At 34.9% G+C, this 20,663-nt stretch overlaps 1 protein-coding gene across 1 annotated transcript; it reads left to right on the forward strand.

Moving 5' to 3' along the window:
* The first annotated feature begins 7,642 nt into the window (after nt 1-7,642).
* LOC147502227 (LEC14B protein-like) lies at nt 7,643-20,088 on the forward strand. The gene is made up of 11 exons (XM_086604482.1): nt 7,643-7,805; nt 7,954-8,213; nt 13,669-13,683; nt 14,236-14,355; nt 14,758-14,835; nt 16,734-16,910; nt 17,757-17,834; nt 19,232-19,416; nt 19,519-19,677; nt 19,781-19,819; nt 19,914-20,088. The coding sequence occupies exons 1-11, from the start codon at nt 7,643-7,645 to the stop codon at nt 20,053-20,055; spliced, it is 1,416 nt and encodes a 471-aa protein (XP_086460608.1). The 3' UTR covers nt 20,056-20,088.
* The last annotated feature ends 575 nt before the right edge of the window (nt 20,089-20,663 follow it).

Here is a 20,663-nt window from a genome sequence, read left to right on the forward strand (position 1 = left end):
TTTACTTGGAGGGAGTCCTTAATTTCCCCGGGTAACACTAACTAACCCTTCTTTTAATCATCTCACATTTAAACTTTGGGCTTTTTTGGGGAGATTGATTTTGGCAGTAGGTGGAAAGTTTGAGTTGCAGTGTTGTTTGTTTCCATTTTAAACTTTTAAACATTGTTTGTATAAAATATAAACTATAAACTAATTTTGGGAATCAAATACTAGTTTATGCAATTGGATTAAATTCTCAATATATCTTCTTCAATTGCTTGAGGTTTGGTTTGGGGAATTTGAAGGATGGTGGAGAGTGGGGGCGGTGGTGTTAATTCCAATGAGGAGAATTGGTAATTGACGATAGTAGATGGTGGATGAAGATCGAAGATGGTTTCACTAAATTGGATTCAAAGGGAAGTAACATATAAGAAGTAGTAAACAATTTATATGAGACAACAACACAACCCGATACCGGTACCATACGACCGATACACTTTTCTCAAATTCAATACCCAAGAAGAAGGTGACGATATTAGATCAGAGATGAAGTCGTGGGTGATGATAATATTAATGATGATTTACTAAGTTTGGTGGAAAATTGGATTCTAGTTTGACTAATAATGGCCATGCCAGTGGTGGCGGCGCTAGGTGATGAAGATGGCCCTGTTTGGGGCATCAGTTCACTTTGTTCGTTTTAGTTATGATGTTCACCATTAATATCAAAAGGACAAAAGAAATCTTCAAGGTAATTTAGTCAATGTACATAATTGAGGGGTACTTTTGGTATTAGGTGTAATACCCACGGAACTGGGATGGAAGTGAAACGGCGGGGGGGGGGGGGGGCACATTTTTTTGAAAAAGTGGGGGGTTTATAGTTTATATAAAGTGGTGACAAAAGGGGGACAAATTAACCCATTAAAGTAAGATCACTACTAGCTAACAAAACGTCATAACATACATGATCAAAAAATATGCTCCCACTGACCTTCAGGTATACACACTAATAAATAGTGTTTCCCTTAAAGCTGAAGAGATTAATGATATTGTTAAACTTAAAATATCATCATTGGGAAACTCGTTTATTAAGTCCATAATATTACTATTAAGTTTGCAAACTATGTGTTCTTTTCATTATGAAGTTACATACAGAAAAACGATTTTGAGTTTTGACATTCATTTAGTGAAACTCCAAATCATAATGAGTCACAAAAGCCATAATGATTTTATACCTTGTAGGATACAAAAGATGGTATCTCATTACATAATCAACACCTTTCTTTACGGTAGAATCTTTAGAACAATCGAGTCTGGTTATGTCTTTTACTATTGCCTTTATAGTCATGCTATGTCTTTAAGACACATTTATAGCCGACTTACTTGTACATGTAAGCAATTTGACAATATCATTAACTTCATTATGTTCCATTGATTTCAACTTTCTATCATAGCGTCAATATATTTAGCAGAATTAGTACTTATAATGGCTTATTAAAATGAAACCGAGCCTTCATAGACCTTAATTATATCTTGATAATCAGATTCTTGTAGATATGGGGATGCCACAAAGTCATTCAGAATTGCAAATCTTTGTTTCAATTAAGATCTTCCATTATGCTATTCATTATGGTTTTTCTCCTATAATTTCATTGATGAGAATTCCTTTATGGAGTTTTTGATCATGCAATCATTATTCACTCATATTGAATAAATCAATATTATGAGAAACAACAATTATTGTAGAAGCTACAAGTGTCTAGACTTGTGTTAAAGCTTCTTTATTTTCCAAATTTCATGATTAAGTCATTGTTTTTCTTTAATAGACATGTATCATGATATGTCACTCCCACTAATTTCACCATTGTCAAAAGATCTAACATTACCGGTTTCTACTGTTCTCGTACTATGGTTAGGTAAGTCAAATCTATATACCCTTTGGATTTTTCAAGATAACCCATAATGTTACCAATAACTTTTCTAAAATCCAATATGTGGATAATTTATGAGCTCAAACTCTGTGGGTATATCTAAAAGGTAGGTAACTTGAATTAGGTTTCCTTTTATTCCATAACTACTCAAAAGAGTCTTTTGAACTTTCTTACTGGAAAGCGAGTTCAGTTTATACACAACAATATATAGCAAAGACATCGACTTGAGCGATTTAGAAGGCGATTTCTTTTTTCTCAAAGACTTGTACTTTGTTTCCACTTAAGGTAAATGTTATAAGGTTCTTATTGCCTCTTATTATCTTATCTTCTTCTCATTACCACTTATAGTAACTTGTTGTCCAAGCAACTTGGTGGAGAAAGAGTTTCAGGCTAGACTCTCGAGTGAACGGCTAAAATTTTATCTCCACTTGGTGTTTGTTCACTCATACTCCTCGCAGAGATATTTTTTCTTTGTAATCTTCTCACTTCTTTTAACAAAGTTGAGGTTTTTTCCATTGATTAACTATCCTCGTTAGGTAAGGAATGAGATCACTGTAAGTGAGTATTCCTTCTCTTCCAGTTGGGTTATGGCTTCTCTCGAAACAGGTCCAAACCCAGTTACTTCTTGGAGCTCTTTGGTTGCAAACCCCACCACAAATTTTTTAAGTGGTCAATTAGAATGGATAGAGACTAATTTGGATTTAGATGTAGTTGATGTACCTGAAGAAATCCTTATAGAAGGGATTGAAAGATGGAGTAACCATCTAGTTGGTTTCTTTGTTGATAAAAGGCTCCCCTTTCCTGTAGTAAAGAAAGTACTCGAAAGAACATGGAAAACTAAGGCATCATATGAGATTGCTACTGACAAGGAACTCTTCTACTTTAAATTCCAGGAAGAAGAAGATAGACAAAAAGGACCATTTTCATTGCAGGTAGGGTTTTCATGGTTAGGCCTTGGACTGTAGAGTTGGAGGAGCAAAGAAAGAATATGACAACTTTGCCTATATGGGTTAAACTATGGGGAGTCCCAAAGCAATTGTGGACTCGAAAAGGAATCAACTTTATAACAAGTAGAATAGGGAAACTGCATTGTTGGGATGACGCTACTCAAAGGAACCTAAGACTAGCTTGATTATGCTAAAGCTTATGTTGAAGTACCAATTAATGCAACATATCCTGATAAAGTGAGATTAAAGCTTGGTGGCAGGGCAGTGGAAGTTGGACTAGAATACATGTGGTTGCCAGCAATATGTGTTGTGTGTAACAAACTTGGGCATAAAGAGGCACAGTGCTAGCCATAATAGACAAAGAACAGCTACAAACTCAGGAGGAGAAGCTTCAAATGTAGGAGGGAGGTGGTAGAGGAAGACACCACTCCTAATGCAGAAAAAGAGAATGCAGAGGATAACAACCATTTGCAAAATACTCAATCAGTAGCAGGGGGAGGCACTATACAGGTACACGAAAGTTTTATCGGCCCCAATCTCATTGAGCCATCATTAGTGATCTCAGAGGTGTTTGACACCATGAGACAAGAAGTAGCACAACAATCACTAGTAATTTATGAAGATGAAACCATGATAGAAAGACAAGGTAGGAGTTTGGAAAATGTGGTGAGGGAGTCACTAGGCACATATCCTAACCTCACACTAGCTGTGATCAGCAATGAAGCAAACTCTACTTTGCAAGGACTTGAAGCACATGCATGTAGCCAAATACCTTCTATGGTTCAGAGATCCCCTAATGAGTTTAGGGAAAATGTTATATGTGGAGAGCAACAGTAAAGAAGTACAATAGCAGCCACATAGGAAAAACGAGCTACAAGTCCTGACTCAAGAAGACAACAACGTAAGGCATTGGAGGTGGCTTGTCAGGAAGAGAGAAACCAGTTTACTACTCTTGCAGATTCTGAAGAAGATCTCGAAGATGACATCTCTAACAAGGAGAAAGATCTATTCTCTGATCATGAGGTGGAAAGCACACAAGATGAGGTTCTAAAACTCAGAAGTGGTAGGACTAGAAGCAATTCCTGTAGTACTGAAAGTACAACGATGAGTGAGCCTTCTAAAGCTACTAGGGCTCAGAGGAGGTCTAACGAATAAGTTAATTCTCCTATCTATGAGCAGAGTGGGAAGAAAGGGAAGTCAAAATCCAAAGGAACTGGTGGAAAGAGACATTCTCAATGGAAATGAATTGTAATGTCTGGAATGTAAAGGGGATGAATCATGTCAACAGAGCTAAAGAGATTGGAAACTTTAGAATTAAAAACAAAGCATGCTTAATGGGGTTATTAGAAACTAAGGTAAGAAGGTAAGACGTGAAAATAATGAGGCCTTGAGAAGGATATGTTGCCCTACATGGGATTTTGTACACAATTATGCAAGTGACTCTTCTGGCAGAATATGGATAGTATGGGATGAGAACATGGTGAAGGTGCATAAAATAAAGGAGTCGGCACAGTTTATACATGTTAAGGTAACTTTCTTATATGATAACTCTAGTTGCATGATTACAGTGGTGTATGCATCAAATTGTAGGACTACAAGAAATCAACTATGGCAAGATATTAGAAGCATACACTCCTCTATGACCGATGCATAGACTGTAGTAGGAGATTTTAACAATGTCTTATTCTCTTATAAGAGAATAGGTGGGGAACCAGTTATTCCTAGAGAAACAGTTCCTTTTGCAAACCTAGTTGCTCAAACGGTTAATTGATCTCAAGTCCACTAGTAGCTTCTTTACTTGGACCAATTGTAGTGACGATGTGAGGAAATGGTCCAAGATTGATAGAGTGTTGGTTAATTCCATGTGATTGAATAAGTATAGTAATTCCATTGTAGAATTTCATGCTCATGGTACTTCTGATCATACTCCCATGGTTATCAGTTTCCTCAATAAGGTTAAAAGGCAGTTTACCCTTTAGGTTTTGCAATTACTGGGCTTTGCATCCAGATTTTCTGCAAGTGGTTAAATCTTGCTGGGATATGGAAGTGTATGTCAACAAATGCTTTGTGTTGACTCAGAAGATGAAAGCTGTAAAAGCTAAGTTAAAAGGGTGGGCAAGAATTCATTTGTCAGACCTTTAGAAGAGAGTGGAAGTTGCCAGAGAAGAGCTAAAATATGTACAAAGGTGTCAACATGCAAGACCTTTGGATCCTACACTAGGTAATAAAGAAAAAGATAGCAAAAATAGGTTGGTGGGATTGCTTGAAATGGAACAAGAGGATTTCTTACAAAGAACAGATTGTGAGTGGATGCAATATGGAGACAAATGCAATTCTTTTTTCTTTGCGGCTATTAAAGAAAGAAAGAACATAAATCTTATATGGTCATTGGAGGATCTAAATGGCAATAGAATTCAGGGACATCAAGAGATATCTCAGGCTTTTGTGCATTACTACACAAACATCTTGGGAGTGGATGATGGAATGCAATGCAGTGAATCTATCCTTGAAGAGCTGGAGATAAGAAAAGAAGTGAATCCAGAGGAAGCAGCTAAACTTGTCGAAAGTATTACATCTGAAGAGATTCAGCTGGCTCTCTTTGCTATGCAAGATAATAAGTCACCAGGTCCTGATGGCTTCAATGTGTTGTTCTTCCAGAAAACATGGGCTATAGTAGGTGAGGAGTTTATTCAAGCTGTCAAGTATGTGTTTGAAAGTAACTCTATGCATTGAGGTATCAATTCCACTTTTCTATGTCTCATTCCTAAAAAGTGTAAACCTTCTAGGATTGATGAATATAGACCAATTGCATGTTATAATGTGGTTTATAAATGCATTTCCAAAGTCATTAGCAATAGGATGAAACCTATTCTGGCTTTCATGATTGATATCAACCAGTCAACATTCATTTCTAGAAGGATTATACAGGACAATTTGCTCTTTGGCTCATGAACTTATAAGAGGATACAATAGAACTCATGGTCCTCATAGATGTACTATCAAAATAGATGTTCAGAAAGCATATGACTCTGTTAGATGGGACTCTATGAAGAAAGTATTGAGAAGATATAGATTTCTTGAAGCATTCATTACATGGATATCTATGTGTTACACTACCCCTTTTTATTCTATATTGGTGAATGGCTCCCCCCAAGGCTAGTTTGAAGGAAGAAAAGGGCTAAGACAAGGATATCCACTGTCTCTTTACTTGTTTGTTTTGATTATGGAGGTTCTGGGTAGATTAATGAAGCAGGCTATGGCAAGAAAAAGTATAGACTACCATTCTAAGTGTAAGAGATTGCATGTCACACATTTGTGCTTTGTAGATGATGTATTGATGTTCTGCAAAGGTGATGCAAGATCAGTAGAAGGTGTTAAAGAGGTCCTAGCAACTTTCTCACTTCTCACTGGGTTGAAGTTAAATCAAAGTAAGACTACCATGCTTACTGGTAGTATCTCTGAATATGGAAGCATTGATTTGGCAGGCATCTTGGGAGTTACTCTTGTAAAACCATCAGTTAAGTACTTGGGCCTTCCACTTACTTCATTTAGATTGGGATTGAAGGATTGCTTGCCTTTAGTGGAGATGTTCTCATCAAGGATTACAAACTGGAAGAATAAGATACTGACTTTTGTAGGGAGAGTGCAGATGATTCAATCCGTATTGCAATCATTCCTTAGTTACTGGGCTAAGACTTTTATGCTGCCATAAGTGGTTTTGAATATGATTTCAAAAATCACTAATAGATTTCTATGGTTAGGGCCTACTATGACAAGAAAACTTCATAAAGTTAACCATGAAACTCTCAGGTTTAGTAAAATAGAAGGAGGTCTAAACATTATTGATTTAAAGACTTGGAATATTGCAGCTTATTGTGGGATTGTTTTCAAGATTGCAAGTAAGGAAGACACACTATGGACCAAGTGGATTTGGGAGTATCAATTGAAAGGTGAGCATTTATGGACCCTCAAGATGACAACTGATTGCTCATGGGTGTGGAGAGCTATACTTAACAATATAAAGAAAGCAGTAAAGTTATTAAGTATCTGATTGGCCCTGGAGAGAGTACTAGCCTTTGGCATCATCCATGGAGCACTCATGAGTGCTTACATAATAATACAGAAGCAAGGCAACTATTACAACTCCCAAAGGAAGCTACAGTTGCTGATTTGATCTACCAAGGACAGTACGTGGAACTATGGAGTCACAAGTTTACCTGAAGGAGAACTAAAAAAGGGTATTTTGAATGTAGAGATCTTACAACACCTTAGGGAAGATAAAGTTATTTGGTCTGCTACTCCCTCTGGGGAATATAACACTAAATCAGCATATGTGGGTCTTAAGAGAATGAAGGAGAGAGTGAAATGGTATAAGCTTATGTGGGGCAAACTGTGTGTCCTCAAACACTCTTTCATGGTGTGGCAACTCTTCAGCGGCAGCTTGTCAACTCAAGATCGTCTCATTAAAAAGAACATTCTTACTCACTCAGAATGCATTCTTTGCAGAAACTCAAAAGAGAACTCTCACCATCTCTCTTTGATTGTCCATGTGCTAAGGAGGTGTGGTCGGGAGCTAAAAGAAGCATAGGTTTGTATTCAAATGTGATTGACTCCAACAAGGAATGGTATTGGATATTTAGAAGAACTAGAAAGAACACTACTGATTCCGAGATGATAAGGGCAATGGCATGTGCAGTGATATATGCATTATGGAATGAGAGAAACTGTAGAAGGTTCAAACAGAGATACCACTCTTCTTCTTAGATTCTAAAGGATATTCTGAAGAAAATGAAACTCTACGTTCAGCAGGCACTCAAGGAAGCAGACAACACTAGTGCAACAAGGCTCATGTTGGATAGGTTGGGCATTCATATGCAATATAGGAGTTTAGTGGTAAAACAAGTACAATGGAATAAACCACCTCCAAACTATGTCATGTTAAATTGTGATGGTACTCTTCAGGCAATCATATGAGGTATGGGTGGTGTGTTCAGAGATTCTGATGGACGAGTTCTACTAGTGTACAGTGGTGGGTCAAAGAAAAGGTCTATTTCTTTACTTAGAAATACTAGGTATTGAAGTGGGTTTGAGGACTGCAGTGAGGATGAGTTTCCAGCACTTGCATGTCAATGCTGACTCTGAGAGAGCTGTAAATATTGTAAATGAGACTGAGGGCACACCTTGGTACTGTTTGGATATAATGCAAGCGATCAGGTTACATAAACAGATGTTTTCTAACTTGAAAGTGCAGCATGTCTATAGGGAAAGCAATAGAGCAGCAGATTTTGTAGCTAAAGCTTGTTGTCCAGAGGATGAAAATGTTAGATTTCATATTGGTCCTTTAAAGGAAAGGTTGTATGTAATAGTGGATGACGATGCAAATGGATACATGTACACTAGATTTTGAGTAATACAAGTTTGGGTCTATCCTAACCCATAACTTCTTCAAAAAAAAACTTTAAATATCCACAACAACTAGGGTAATTAGACTAACTTAACCTAATCATAACCATGTCCTATAAAGTACGATTACGCCTTTCAGCAATATCATTATACTATGGCGTTCTAAGTATTGTGTATTTATCACAAATACAACGCTTTTCTAAAACTTCAACAAATATTAATCTAGGACATTGATAGTTTTCACTTGTTTGTTTAGTTGCTTACAATCTCAATAATGTAAATCTTAATGACTCACACTGATAGAGATTCATTATATAAGATAGGAACATAATCTTAATGTAAATTGTCATCTTTATGTGAGATGTATCTTACAACGAAATACAAAGTGGCAAAAATTATATAAATGTCGATACTTATTGTGGCTTTCATTTCTTGTGTGTTGGTTTGTTTTCTATAATACACTCCACACACATATGAGATTAGCAAATTTAAATTCGAATGAATCACATCATATGCTAATCTTTCTATAAACTTTTTCTCTAAAGATTTATACATTCTTCATTCCACAACTAAGAAGACATGATAGTCCTTTAGCTACATTCAACTCTAAATTTAAGATGCATAATAATAAAGTCCCTATTCGATAATCAAACAAGTATATGGTATATGTGGATATCCTATACTTATTTAACCAAAAAATGCATATTATCCCTTAATATTTATTCAACCTTACATGTGTGGTCTACCTTTGGGTAACTCAAAATAATCAAATAAACAAACAACAATTATTGTCACTATTATAACATTCAAGAACATAGTTGGTTCATTGACCAAACTATATATAAAGTGAATGTTTTAAGTCAATATTCAAGGACAAATTAAAGTTTGAATTATTATGGTGAACACCAACTTATACATAATATGAATATTCAACACCTTAGGTTTTGACAAATAAAATTTTTATGGTATATGAATCGAGACTATAATAAACAAAATAATGTTTACTACATTAAAAGCTTTGATTATTAACACAAATAACTATAATTTAGATTAAAATCTAATGATAAACATAGTAGTGTCATTGCAATACCACCTGTGGGTGAGTACTACAACACACACCAGGTGTTCACTCCATAATATTATGATGATGAACGTGCATTATACTTATGAAACCACTTATGGGCGTGTATCACAACATACAAAGAGTTCACTTACATTTAGGACTAAGTCATTAAGTAGGTCAAAATTAGATAGGCTTGCTACCTGTGGGCAGTCAATTCCATATCTAACTCTTTAGTACACATTATCACCCTAAATTAATTAGAATTGTAACGTTAATGATATCTACAACTTCTCAATGTTGACTCATTGTGGTGACTACCAAATGATCAATTTTATATCAATTCGTGTAATTTCATCATTATAATCACAATGGATCCTTAATCATCATCATAAATAATATTATACAATGTCACTAACAATAATATGATGAGGTGTTCACAATATATCTTAACATTGGGCCACTGTCATAGCTACTAATATATTCACAATATAAATATGCTCATATAATTAAAACGTGATATACAATGGAAAATGATCGAATTTTATCATGTATATGTTAAGTAGATCATGCATTCATATATCTAAGATTGTTTCCAAATCAATTCAATTCATGTTTTAAGCCTTTCTATAATATGGGATTCATAAAAAGCTTCATAACAACTATTTATGTATAAAAAACATGCTTAAAAAGAATCTTATAAGGCAAAAACAAGTTATATGGATATACTAGCTTTCGAACCCGTCCTACGAACTGGTGTCATTATATTAAATTATTTTAAAAAATATTAGCAACTATGCATAACTACTTGATAAAAAATATTATATTAAAGGAAAAACTATTATATTAAATTATAAGGCAAAAAATATTATATTAAAGGAAGCACCAAACCTTGATAAAACTCATCGACTTCTTTTTGTTGTTATGTTTAATAATAAAAGTTTGATTGAAGTTTTGTTATAATGCCCAATGTGGCGAAGATAATATTGAAACTACTTGAATAACAAGATATTCGCAATCATAATAAAAGAATTATGATAAACACTACTTAAAATGCAAAACTATATTTGTCGAGACATTTATTCCCCCTACATATAATACAAACATGTTTTAGGGTTATTAGTTCAATGCATTTGCATCAAGCATCTGATTTTCCATTAATTATTCTTTGAGGTTAGTTCAATGTAGTACGTTGCATCCAGTTTTAAATTTCTCATTAATTATTATTTGAGATTAGTTCAATGCAATTGCATCAAGTTTTCGATTTCCCGTTAATTATTATTTAAGGTTAGTTCAATGCAATTTCATCCACTTTATGATTTCCCGTTAGTTATTCATTAAGGTCAAATAAGTACAGTTGCATCTAGTTTTTGATGTTTCGTTAATTAGTCTTTGAGATTAGTTCATTGCATTTGCATCTAGGTTCCAATCTCCCATTAATTACTCTTTGAGGTTAGTTCAATACATCTGCATCCAGTTTCTGATTTCCCGTTAATTATTTTTCTAGGTTAGTTCGATAGTTTACAATTTCTAGTTATTTATGCTTTGAGGTCAGTGCGATGCAGTTACACATCTGACTTCCGATTTCTAGTTAACTATTCTTTGAGGTTATTTCAATGCATTTGCATCTAATTTTTGATTTCCTGTTAGTTAACCTCTGATTTTAGTTTAATGCAGTTGCATCCAATTTTTGATTTTCCGTTAATTATTCTTTGAAGTTAGTTCAATGCAGTTGCATCTAATTTCCGATTTTATGTTAATTGTTCTTTGAGGTTAGTTCAATGCATTTGCATCAAGTTTTCGATTTTCCGTTAATTATTTTTTAAGGTTAGTTCAATACAGTTACAACAAATTTATAATTTCTCATTAATTATTCATTTAGGTTATTTCACTGTAGTTTCATCCATTTTTCAATGTTTCGTTAATTAGTCTTTGAGATTAGTTCATTGCATTTGCATCCAGTTTTCGATTTCCCGTTAATAACTCTTTAAGGTCAATTCAATACACCTGTATCTAGTTTCTGATTATTTATGTTTTGAGGTTAGTTTGATGCAATTACATCCGGTTTCTGATTTCCCGTTAACTATTCTTTGAGGTTGTTTCAATGCATTTGCATTTAGTATCCGATTTCCCACCAATTATTCGATGAGGTTAAAGTAATGCAGTTGCATCCAGTTTCCAGTTTCCCATTAGTTATTATTTGAGGTTTGTTTGATATATTTGGATACCGTTTCCAATTTCCCATTAAATGTTTTTCAAGGATTTGCATCCAATTTCAAATTTCCTGTTAGTTATTCTCTGATATTAGTTTAATGCAATTGCATCCAGTTTTCGATTTCTAGTTAATTACTTTTTGAGTTTAGTTTAGTTTATTGCATTTGCATAAAGTTTAATTTCCGATTTCCCATTAATTACTCTTTGAGCTCAGTTATGTATTTGAATCCAGTTTTTGATTTCCTTTTAATTATCTAATGTGGTGTGTAATACCAACTTCTACTGATCCATCTGTAGTGTCCTTGCAAACAGCAAACATGACATAAAAAAATAAATTATGCTTGATTTACTATCTGTGATCATCGAAGATTATCCAGTTTTCGATTTCCCGTTAATTATTGTTTAAATTATGCATAACTCACTATGTGGAATCTTCAAAGATTATCTACGAACGGGTGTTGTTATATTAATTATTCTGAAAAATATTTTCAAATATGCAGAACTATTATATATTAATATTATATTGATCACTCGTCCCAAATTCCTTATAACGTGAAAACCTCACTCTCTATTAAAAAAAAATAACTCACCTTTGATAAAATCCTTCAACTTCATTTTGTTGTTTAATAATAGAAGTTTGATTGAAGTTTTGTGAGATTGCCTAATAAGGCGAAGTTCATATATATTGAAGCTACTTGAATAACAAAGAGTTCTCAATCATACGAAAAGAGATAAAATAAACATCATTGTAAATGCAAAACTATACTTATCAGGATATTCCCACAACATATAACCCAACTATGTTTTGAGGTTAGTTCAATACATTTGCATCCAATTTCTGATTTCTCGTTAATTATTCTTTGCGGTTAGTTCAATACATTTGCATCTAATTTCCAAGTTCCTGTTAATTATTTTTTAAGGTCAGTTCAATACATTTGCATCCAGTTTCTGATTTCCCGTTAATTATTCTATGAGATTCGTTTAATGCATTTGCATCAAGTTTCCTATTTCTCGTTTATTATTTGATAAGGTTGCATTTGCATATAGTTTTTGATTTCTCGTTAATTATTGTTTGAGGTTAGTTCAATGAATTTGCATCCAGTTTTCGATTTCTCATTAATTATTTCTTAAGGTTAGTTCAATGTATTTGCATCTTTATTTTTTGAGATTAGTTCAGTACAGTTGCATCTGATTTCCGATTTTCTGTTAATTATTCTTTAAAATTAGTTCCATGTATTAATTTGCATCATGTTTTCAATTTATAATTAATGCAGTTCAATCCAGTTTCCGATTTTCCGTTAATTTAATCTTTAAGGGTTAGTTTAATACATTTACATCCAGTTTCCGAATTCCCGACAATTATTTTTTTATATTAGTTTGATGTATTTGCATCCAAGTTTTGATTTTCTGTTAATTATTCTTTGAGATTAGTTTAATGCAGTTGTATTCATATTCCGATTTTTTATTAATTACTTTTTAAGATTAGTTTAATGCTTGTATTTGCATCCAGTTTCCGATTTCCCGTTAAATATTATTTGAGGTTAGTTCGATACATTTGCATTCAGTTTTCAATTCCCCATTAATTGTTCCACTACTAAAAGAAGGGCTTTTTGTGTCACTTTTGTTTTAAGCCTCGTGTCACTTATTGAAAAAAAGTGACACACCAAAATCTTATGTGTCACTTGTTTAGAACATTTAGCTAGTTGTGACACTTGTTAAAAAAGTGACACAATTGAAATCAGGTTTATGTGTCACTTTGGTTAGAAGCGGCACATTTAGAGATATTTAATGTGTCACTTTGGTCATATGCCACGAAAGCGTAGAAATTTAATGTGTCACTTAAAGATAAAACTACACGCCAACTTTTTACCGGATTTTGAATTTGAACAAAAAGCGACACACGCAAATGTTTTCTAGAGCTCACGGGCTTTAAAGTGCCCATCATCCCAATAAGTATAGAAATCCACGATCCCTCAAATAAAATAAGGGCACGAAGTTCTCTCTCTACACCCCCCGTCTTCTTCCCACACACTAACTCCCCAAACTCCAATCTGCACCGAAGATTTTTTTATTGCCCAACTAGTGCCAAGTGGAATATTCTCCTCCTTCTCAACACCCTTATTTCACTTTCGGTTAGGGTCGGGCATGTGAGGTAAACCTTTCCCTTCCCTTTTCAAGTCTTTGTGATGAGTTCCGCCATTCGGCAATTTAATTGTGGGTAGCTCAAAAGTGAAAGATCAATTTGGTAAGCTCCTCAATCGGTTCTCCAATTTTCTATTAGTTAAGGTGAGGAAATACCGATCGTAGTGGCTTGATATCTCCGACATATTATGATATATCGAAATGGTGTCAGCCCTAATATTTCATGTGTAAAATATTGAAACGGGTTTTACCCGCGAGAGGGTTTCGCCATCTGTTTTACCGTTAGAATGTTGGCGGGGACGAGAGTTTAATTATTCCGGAAAGGGAGGTTTTCTTTTGCGGATTGTCGCCATGTTGTTAGTAGGTATTTGCCTGTTTATGGTCCTTGGGAGATTGATAGGTTTAATACTTTCGAGCTTATGTTTCTCAGTTCTCTGCTGATGGCTCACTTCTTGTTCTTTGGTTCACAGGTACTCAATTTAAATTCATTCTTGCTGTTATTCATTTTGTATTCAACTTAATATCAAAGTATGTATTCTCACTCCCTTTTATATATATATAGGGAAGTCATATTAAGATTTACAATGTGGAGAAGGACTGGAAAGTTCAGAAGGATATTCTTGCAAAAAGCTTGCGGTGGACTGTTACGGATACATCTCTATCCCCAGATCAACGCTATCTTGTAAGTTACAGTTAGTTATTTCACACTAATGAATATATCATGATTCTTTTATAGTTGATTTCAGGACTCCCTTGTGTTACTTATTATCTTGTAATTGGTGCAAAACTTACCTGTATCATAATTCATAGCCCAATCCGTTTCTTCAACTTTCCTTTCATCTTTTAAGCGGCTGAGAGTCTGCGGTCTATCTGATGATTTTGATATCTCACCTTTCAATCAATTTTACCATTTTACCATTCTGATGGTCTATCTGATCAGCTCCACATGTTACTTGTTTCGAGGCTTTAGGTTGCCAATAACTTAAGTTTTAGATTTTGTATGATTACTATTTTTCCACGTTAAGCTGATCCTTTTGCTGACTTGTGCATATACAATATTCGCTCTTTGTTGTTTAATTTGCAGGTTTATGCCAGTATGTCCCCGTTTGTCCATATTGTTGATATTGGATCTGCCACTAAAGAGTCACATGCCAACGTTACTGTATGTACTTTGTTGCTTCATTATCTATGATGAGCAATACTTTCATTAATTAATTCTTGCATTTTGGATGTAGAAAGAATATAATGGACCAACTATGAAGTAACATCGAAATTTGCACATGGAACTCCAATTAGTAATTTCTTACCCTTTCTTCACTGCTGTCAAAATTTCCATTATAATTAACATTATTTTCCTAATTGATATACTGGCATTGCTTTGGATCCATAGAAGACCGAACTTCTCAAAAACAGAACCGTCTCCTGAGCACATCTAAAGTTAATCGTATTTGTTTCTTTTTATAATCTCTCTCTCTACGCACACAAACATAGACATACCCATATAGACACAGACATGTAGCTGTGTACATGTGTCACACCCAAATCATGCATTTGGAGTCTTGTGAGTGAAGTGAATCTCATCGTTGATGCATAGGATGAAAAGAAAAGAAACGATGAAAAGAGGAGATTCAAAGTGTCAATGTGAGAGTAGGGCTCAAAGGTTCCATTTTGCTGAGTAAATCTTATACAACCTATCTATCACGTATAATGATAAGTTACATTGACACGGATAGGTGTGTCCGTATCCGATACGGATGCGAAGTGTCTGACATGGTAAAATATAAAAAAAATGAGATAAATCACATACAATATGTATGTGTACGCCACAGACACATAGGATGAAAAGAAAAGAAACGATGAAAAGAGGAGATTCAAAGTGTCAATGTGAGAGTAGGGCTCAAAGGTTCCATTTTGCTGAGTAAATCTTATACAACCTATCTATCACGTATAATGATAAGTTAACACGGATAGGTGTGTCCATATCCGATACGGATGCGAAGTGTCTGACATGGTAAAATATAAAAAAAATGAGATAAATCACATACAATATGTATGTGTACGCCACAGACACTAGGATATGTATCCGACACAGATTGTTTTTCCAAAATATGGCGTGTCCATGTAACATAGGTATAATGTATCAAATATGGTACCCAAAAAGTCAACTACTAATTTGATTTGGTTTAGGCTTTACTTTGACCAAAATATCATGCCAGCACATACACGGTTCAATTAAACTCTCCAACAGTTCAGAAAAGTGAATAAGTATATTCTGGATAAGGGTTCTCGGTAAGATGAGTTGCAAGAGAGATGACTGCGATTTGACTTGCAAATCGGGGCAAGTGCTGGAGAGAAACGTGGATGCAAGTAGGTCAAGTTAACTGCTCTTATAGAAGCTATCAACTTGATTTTGCTTTTCCAGTCCGAATAGAAGTACAAATTTGATTTCACATGCATCCCATCTGTGATGGAATCATGTTGAAAGTGTTGGGTGTTGTTCGTACTGTTGTGTGGCTTTTGTAACCTGATTCAGTCTTAAAATATTGAGGACTTCTATGTCCAAACAGGATAGGGTGTTGAGCCTGGGATTGTTATCTTTGACAAGTGACACTATTTAACACCCCTAAGTGCAGACCAACCTTTCCCATTTCTGTCACTGCGCAGCACACAGACACTGTTGAATTTTTAGGTATCTAAATGAATGTACATGACCATAACGTTAGTATTAGTTGTTTAGCTGATTTCTACAATAACACTGCTAACAGGTGTCAACTACTTGATAACGTCCTGCAAACTTTACAAAAAAAAATTCATGAGCTAGAATTAGAGCAAGTATCACCTTCACATAATGATAAAAATATACAAATACTACATCTGCATACTGATTACTTTAAATAAAAAATGTTGAAATTTATCTCGCACAGATACCCAAGTTGTTTGTTTTCAAGTGCATCACGCAGAGCATCCATATTTGTTTCTTTGAGCCCTTTTGAGCAGATTCTGAAGTGTTTCTCTTTGCCAAACACAAGTAGTGTTTAACATTGGACCTCCCACATGCAGGAAATTCACGATGGTTTGGACTTCTCTGCTGATGGAGACGGGGAATACTCTTTTGGGATATTCTCTGTGAAATTTTCAACTGATGGGCGAGAGCTTGTAGCTGGAAGTAGTGACGATTCAATATATGTTTATGATCTTGTTTCGAATAAGCTTACACTGCGAATTGCGGCCCACTCGGTACCCAATCTAATTTTTTAATTAAATTATTTTTAAATTCAATTTTGCTGTTAATTATGACATCAGTGAGGTGAGGCCTGGTGGGGTTTGAAGGATTTAAAATCGAAAGAAGAGAAGTCATGGACATGCATCCTTTGATAAATCAAAGGGGTGAAGTTGGTTCTAGTTGGTGATTATATTAATCAACTATACTGCAGTGATATTGTTCTTGATTCCATATACCAAGTTGTCCACTTGACTTGTGGAACCCTCCAATCTGCTTGTGTGATGGTTCTTTTCATATTTCATTGGCTGCCTTGCAAATTTAATTCCAGGACGAAATTCTTGTCTTACCTGGACAATTGGTGCATATACCTTATTATTTTTTTTTTGAAGCAAAAATGTAAATTTTCATGACCTACCCAAGTTTTGTATACCATATGCCTGGTAAGAAAATACTGTCCGAATACGAACCTACCCTTGTAGAAGTAAATAAAAAAAAGAAAACCGAAAACTTAGGATTTATAAAACCTGATGTCCTGATGCCATGCAGACTGTAGAAACTGCAATGGCCCATTTCGTGTTACATTGCCTTACATGATCTCACTGTGGGGTTGTCTTAGGTGGATTTTTTGTCAGTTGTAACTATGCTCAACAAATTAAGTTATTCTGGTTTTTTGTATATAACGTGATCCTGTTTTCGGTGGTTCGATCTCAACTACTTTTGTTTAATCAATGGTGCTTGAAAGTATGGTGGATTGGTGTTCTGTAAGAGTTTTTCCATTCTTAAAGATGAAGTGCATATCAGTGATATCTTTGAAATAGCTGTGCAGAAGTAGCTGAATATTAATTTTGTTTTCTTTGCAGTCTGACGTTAATACAGTGTGCTTTGCTGATGAAACTGGCCATCTCATTTATTCTGGAAGTGATGATAATCTTTGCAAGGTAATGTACAATACCTCATCATGTTTAAAGCTATAGAGTAGGAAGTACTCTACAGTTCTCTCCATGTGGTGTGCTAGCTGTGAAAAAGCCTATTACCGTCTTGTTTACACATTAACTTTCAAGCAAAGATAATCTGTAGAAGAGTGTTTCTACTGTTACGATCATTTGCATTCTTTGCGACAAAAATAGTGTTTGCCTTCGATTTATTTTTATTGTAAACAGCTGTTTGCAAGTTATCTAATTGTCTGTCTCAAATAGAGCTTTGACCACAATTTAACACTCTTCTACACACAGACACGACACCGAAAGTAAATGATGATGACAACCTTACATGTGAAGATTTCGGACACACTCTTTGTGTACTCTTAGATACAAATCACATATTGACAAGATTGTAGCTAGCCATTCTAAAGTAAACTGAGGAATAGATGCAGCATATATTATTCCTCACATTGAAAATTTTAAATGAGCTGGATGAATATACAGTAAACATTGGATCAAACAGCAAGGTCCCTGCACAAGTAGTCCTTGCTGTGGATGAAGCCATTGGATCAGAGAGCAAGGTCCCTACATAAGTAGCACATACAGTGTATGAAACATGTCACTCCGCTGCTTTTATTGAACACTGTTACTTCATTAGGGATTAATTGTACATATACTGACTAGAGCAGAATATTCCTGGATAACGAAAGGCATGGTTATGTCTAATAAACAAGAACATAGAAATGGGGAAGGGTAAAAGTTGGTCCTTATGAGGATTGACCTGTATATAACTAAATTACATTGACACAGATAGGTGTGTCCGTGTCCGACATGGCGAAATGTCAAACAATTGAGGTATATCACATACAATATGTGGCAGACACGGACACGTGGATACATATCCGACATGGATTGTTTTTGAAATATGGTGAGTTCATGTTACATAGGGATGTAATAAGGTTGTTATTATTGGTGAACTGAGACATAGTTTCTCATATTTTCAGTGTTGTCTTTGTTCATACACATGGCTAGGGGACTGTATTTTAGATCACCATTTGGATAGGTTCCCTCCTAGGAGCGACATACTTTATTGCAATTAATAGAAGGAACTTACTTAGTAATATATATATATATATATATATATATACTTGTCAATCGTTCATACCATCTCATAGACATGAACACCTTATGGGATGTTGTAGGAGCCATATCAATACTGGAGCCTCATTTTATACTGATAAGAAAAGTAGAAGGTGTTTGATCCATATTATGTTACCGTGTATATGCTAATTGATTGATTTATGTCACTGGTCAGTGTAGATGACTGATTTATGTGAAGTGGTTTTTCCCAAGCAAGTTAAGTTCATTAGATCCTTATTTCCTTAAGGGACTGAGAATCTTACTGTCACTTTCAGGTGTGGGACAGGCGTTGTATAGGAAAAGGAAAGCCAGCAGGGGTCTTGATGGGCCATTTAGAAGGCATTACATTTATTGATAGTCGTGGAGATGGTCGTTATTTTATATCAAATGGAAAAGATCAGACCATCAAACTTTGGGACATCAGGAAAATGCCATCTAATGCTAGTAGTAGTAGTAGTAGGTATGTGCATCTTCTAGTAGTAAACTTATTATAAAAGATAAAAATAATACTTTGCTTGCTGATCTTATCTTCTTTGCTAACATACTTTTGCTCTATTGACAGTGGTATGCAATTTAGAAACTATGAATGGGATTACAGATGGATGGAGTACCCACCTAGGGCAAGAAATATGAAGCATCCTTGTGATCAGTCTTTATCCACATACAGAGGCCACTCTGTCTTGCGTACTCTCATACGTTGTTACTTCTCTCCGGCGTATAGGTAGACCTTTTGCCATACATTTTATTTCATTTATATGTCTGTGTCAGAAAGTCAGACAGCTTGGGAGATTGATAGGTTTAATACTCGAGCTTATGTTTCTCAGTTCTCTGCTGATGGTTCACTTCTTGTTGCTGGTTCACAGGTACTGAATTTAATTCATTCTTGCTGTTATTCATTTTGTATTCAACTTAATATCGACTATGTATTCTCACTCCCTTTTATATATATATATATAGGGAAGTCATATTAAGATTTACAATGTGGAGAAGGACTGGAAAGTTCAGAAGGATATTCTTGCAAAAAGCTTGCGGTGGACTGTTACGGATACATCTCGTCCCCGGATCAACGCTATCTTGTAAGTTACAGTTAGTTATTTGACACTAATGAATATATCATGATGCTTTTATAGTTGATTTCAGGACTCCCTTGTGTTACTTATTATCTTGTAATTGGTGCAAAACTTACCTTGACTTGTATCATAATTCATAGCCCAATCCATTTCTTCAACTTTCCTTTCATCTTTTAAAAGCCCTCGAGAGTCTCAAGGGTCTATCGATGATTTTGATATCTCACCTTTCAATCAATTTTCTCAAGATATGCACAAAGAAATGTTTGGTAGACAATAGATTATATATAAGCAAAGCTTTGTGGAAAATATGAGTTTTTCTTTAAAAAAAAACGTTAGCTTAATTACTATAGGTAAAATGAATATCTCTCTTTCATATCTACTTATATATTCTTAATCAGATGATGGAAACCGCTAAAACCAAAGATATCTTTTCAAATGAGCGTTAAGGAATTGTGGGGGAAATGCATTTATTTGTCAAGATGTTTAGACAGATGGTTCAATATGGTTATTGGTGTTGTTGCTTAGACAATGGTGTCTTCTACTTACATTATGATTGACACACCCACGATCGAATCCATCCATGTCTTAACTTGTATTGTAGTCACCGAACGCAATGTGGCAGTGGTATTATGCATGC

Source organism: Coptis chinensis, chromosome 4 (assembly GCF_015680905.1).
Source record: "Coptis chinensis isolate HL-2020 chromosome 4, ASM1568090v1, whole genome shotgun sequence".
Lineage (NCBI taxonomy): Eukaryota > Viridiplantae > Streptophyta > Magnoliopsida > Ranunculales > Ranunculaceae > Coptis > Coptis chinensis.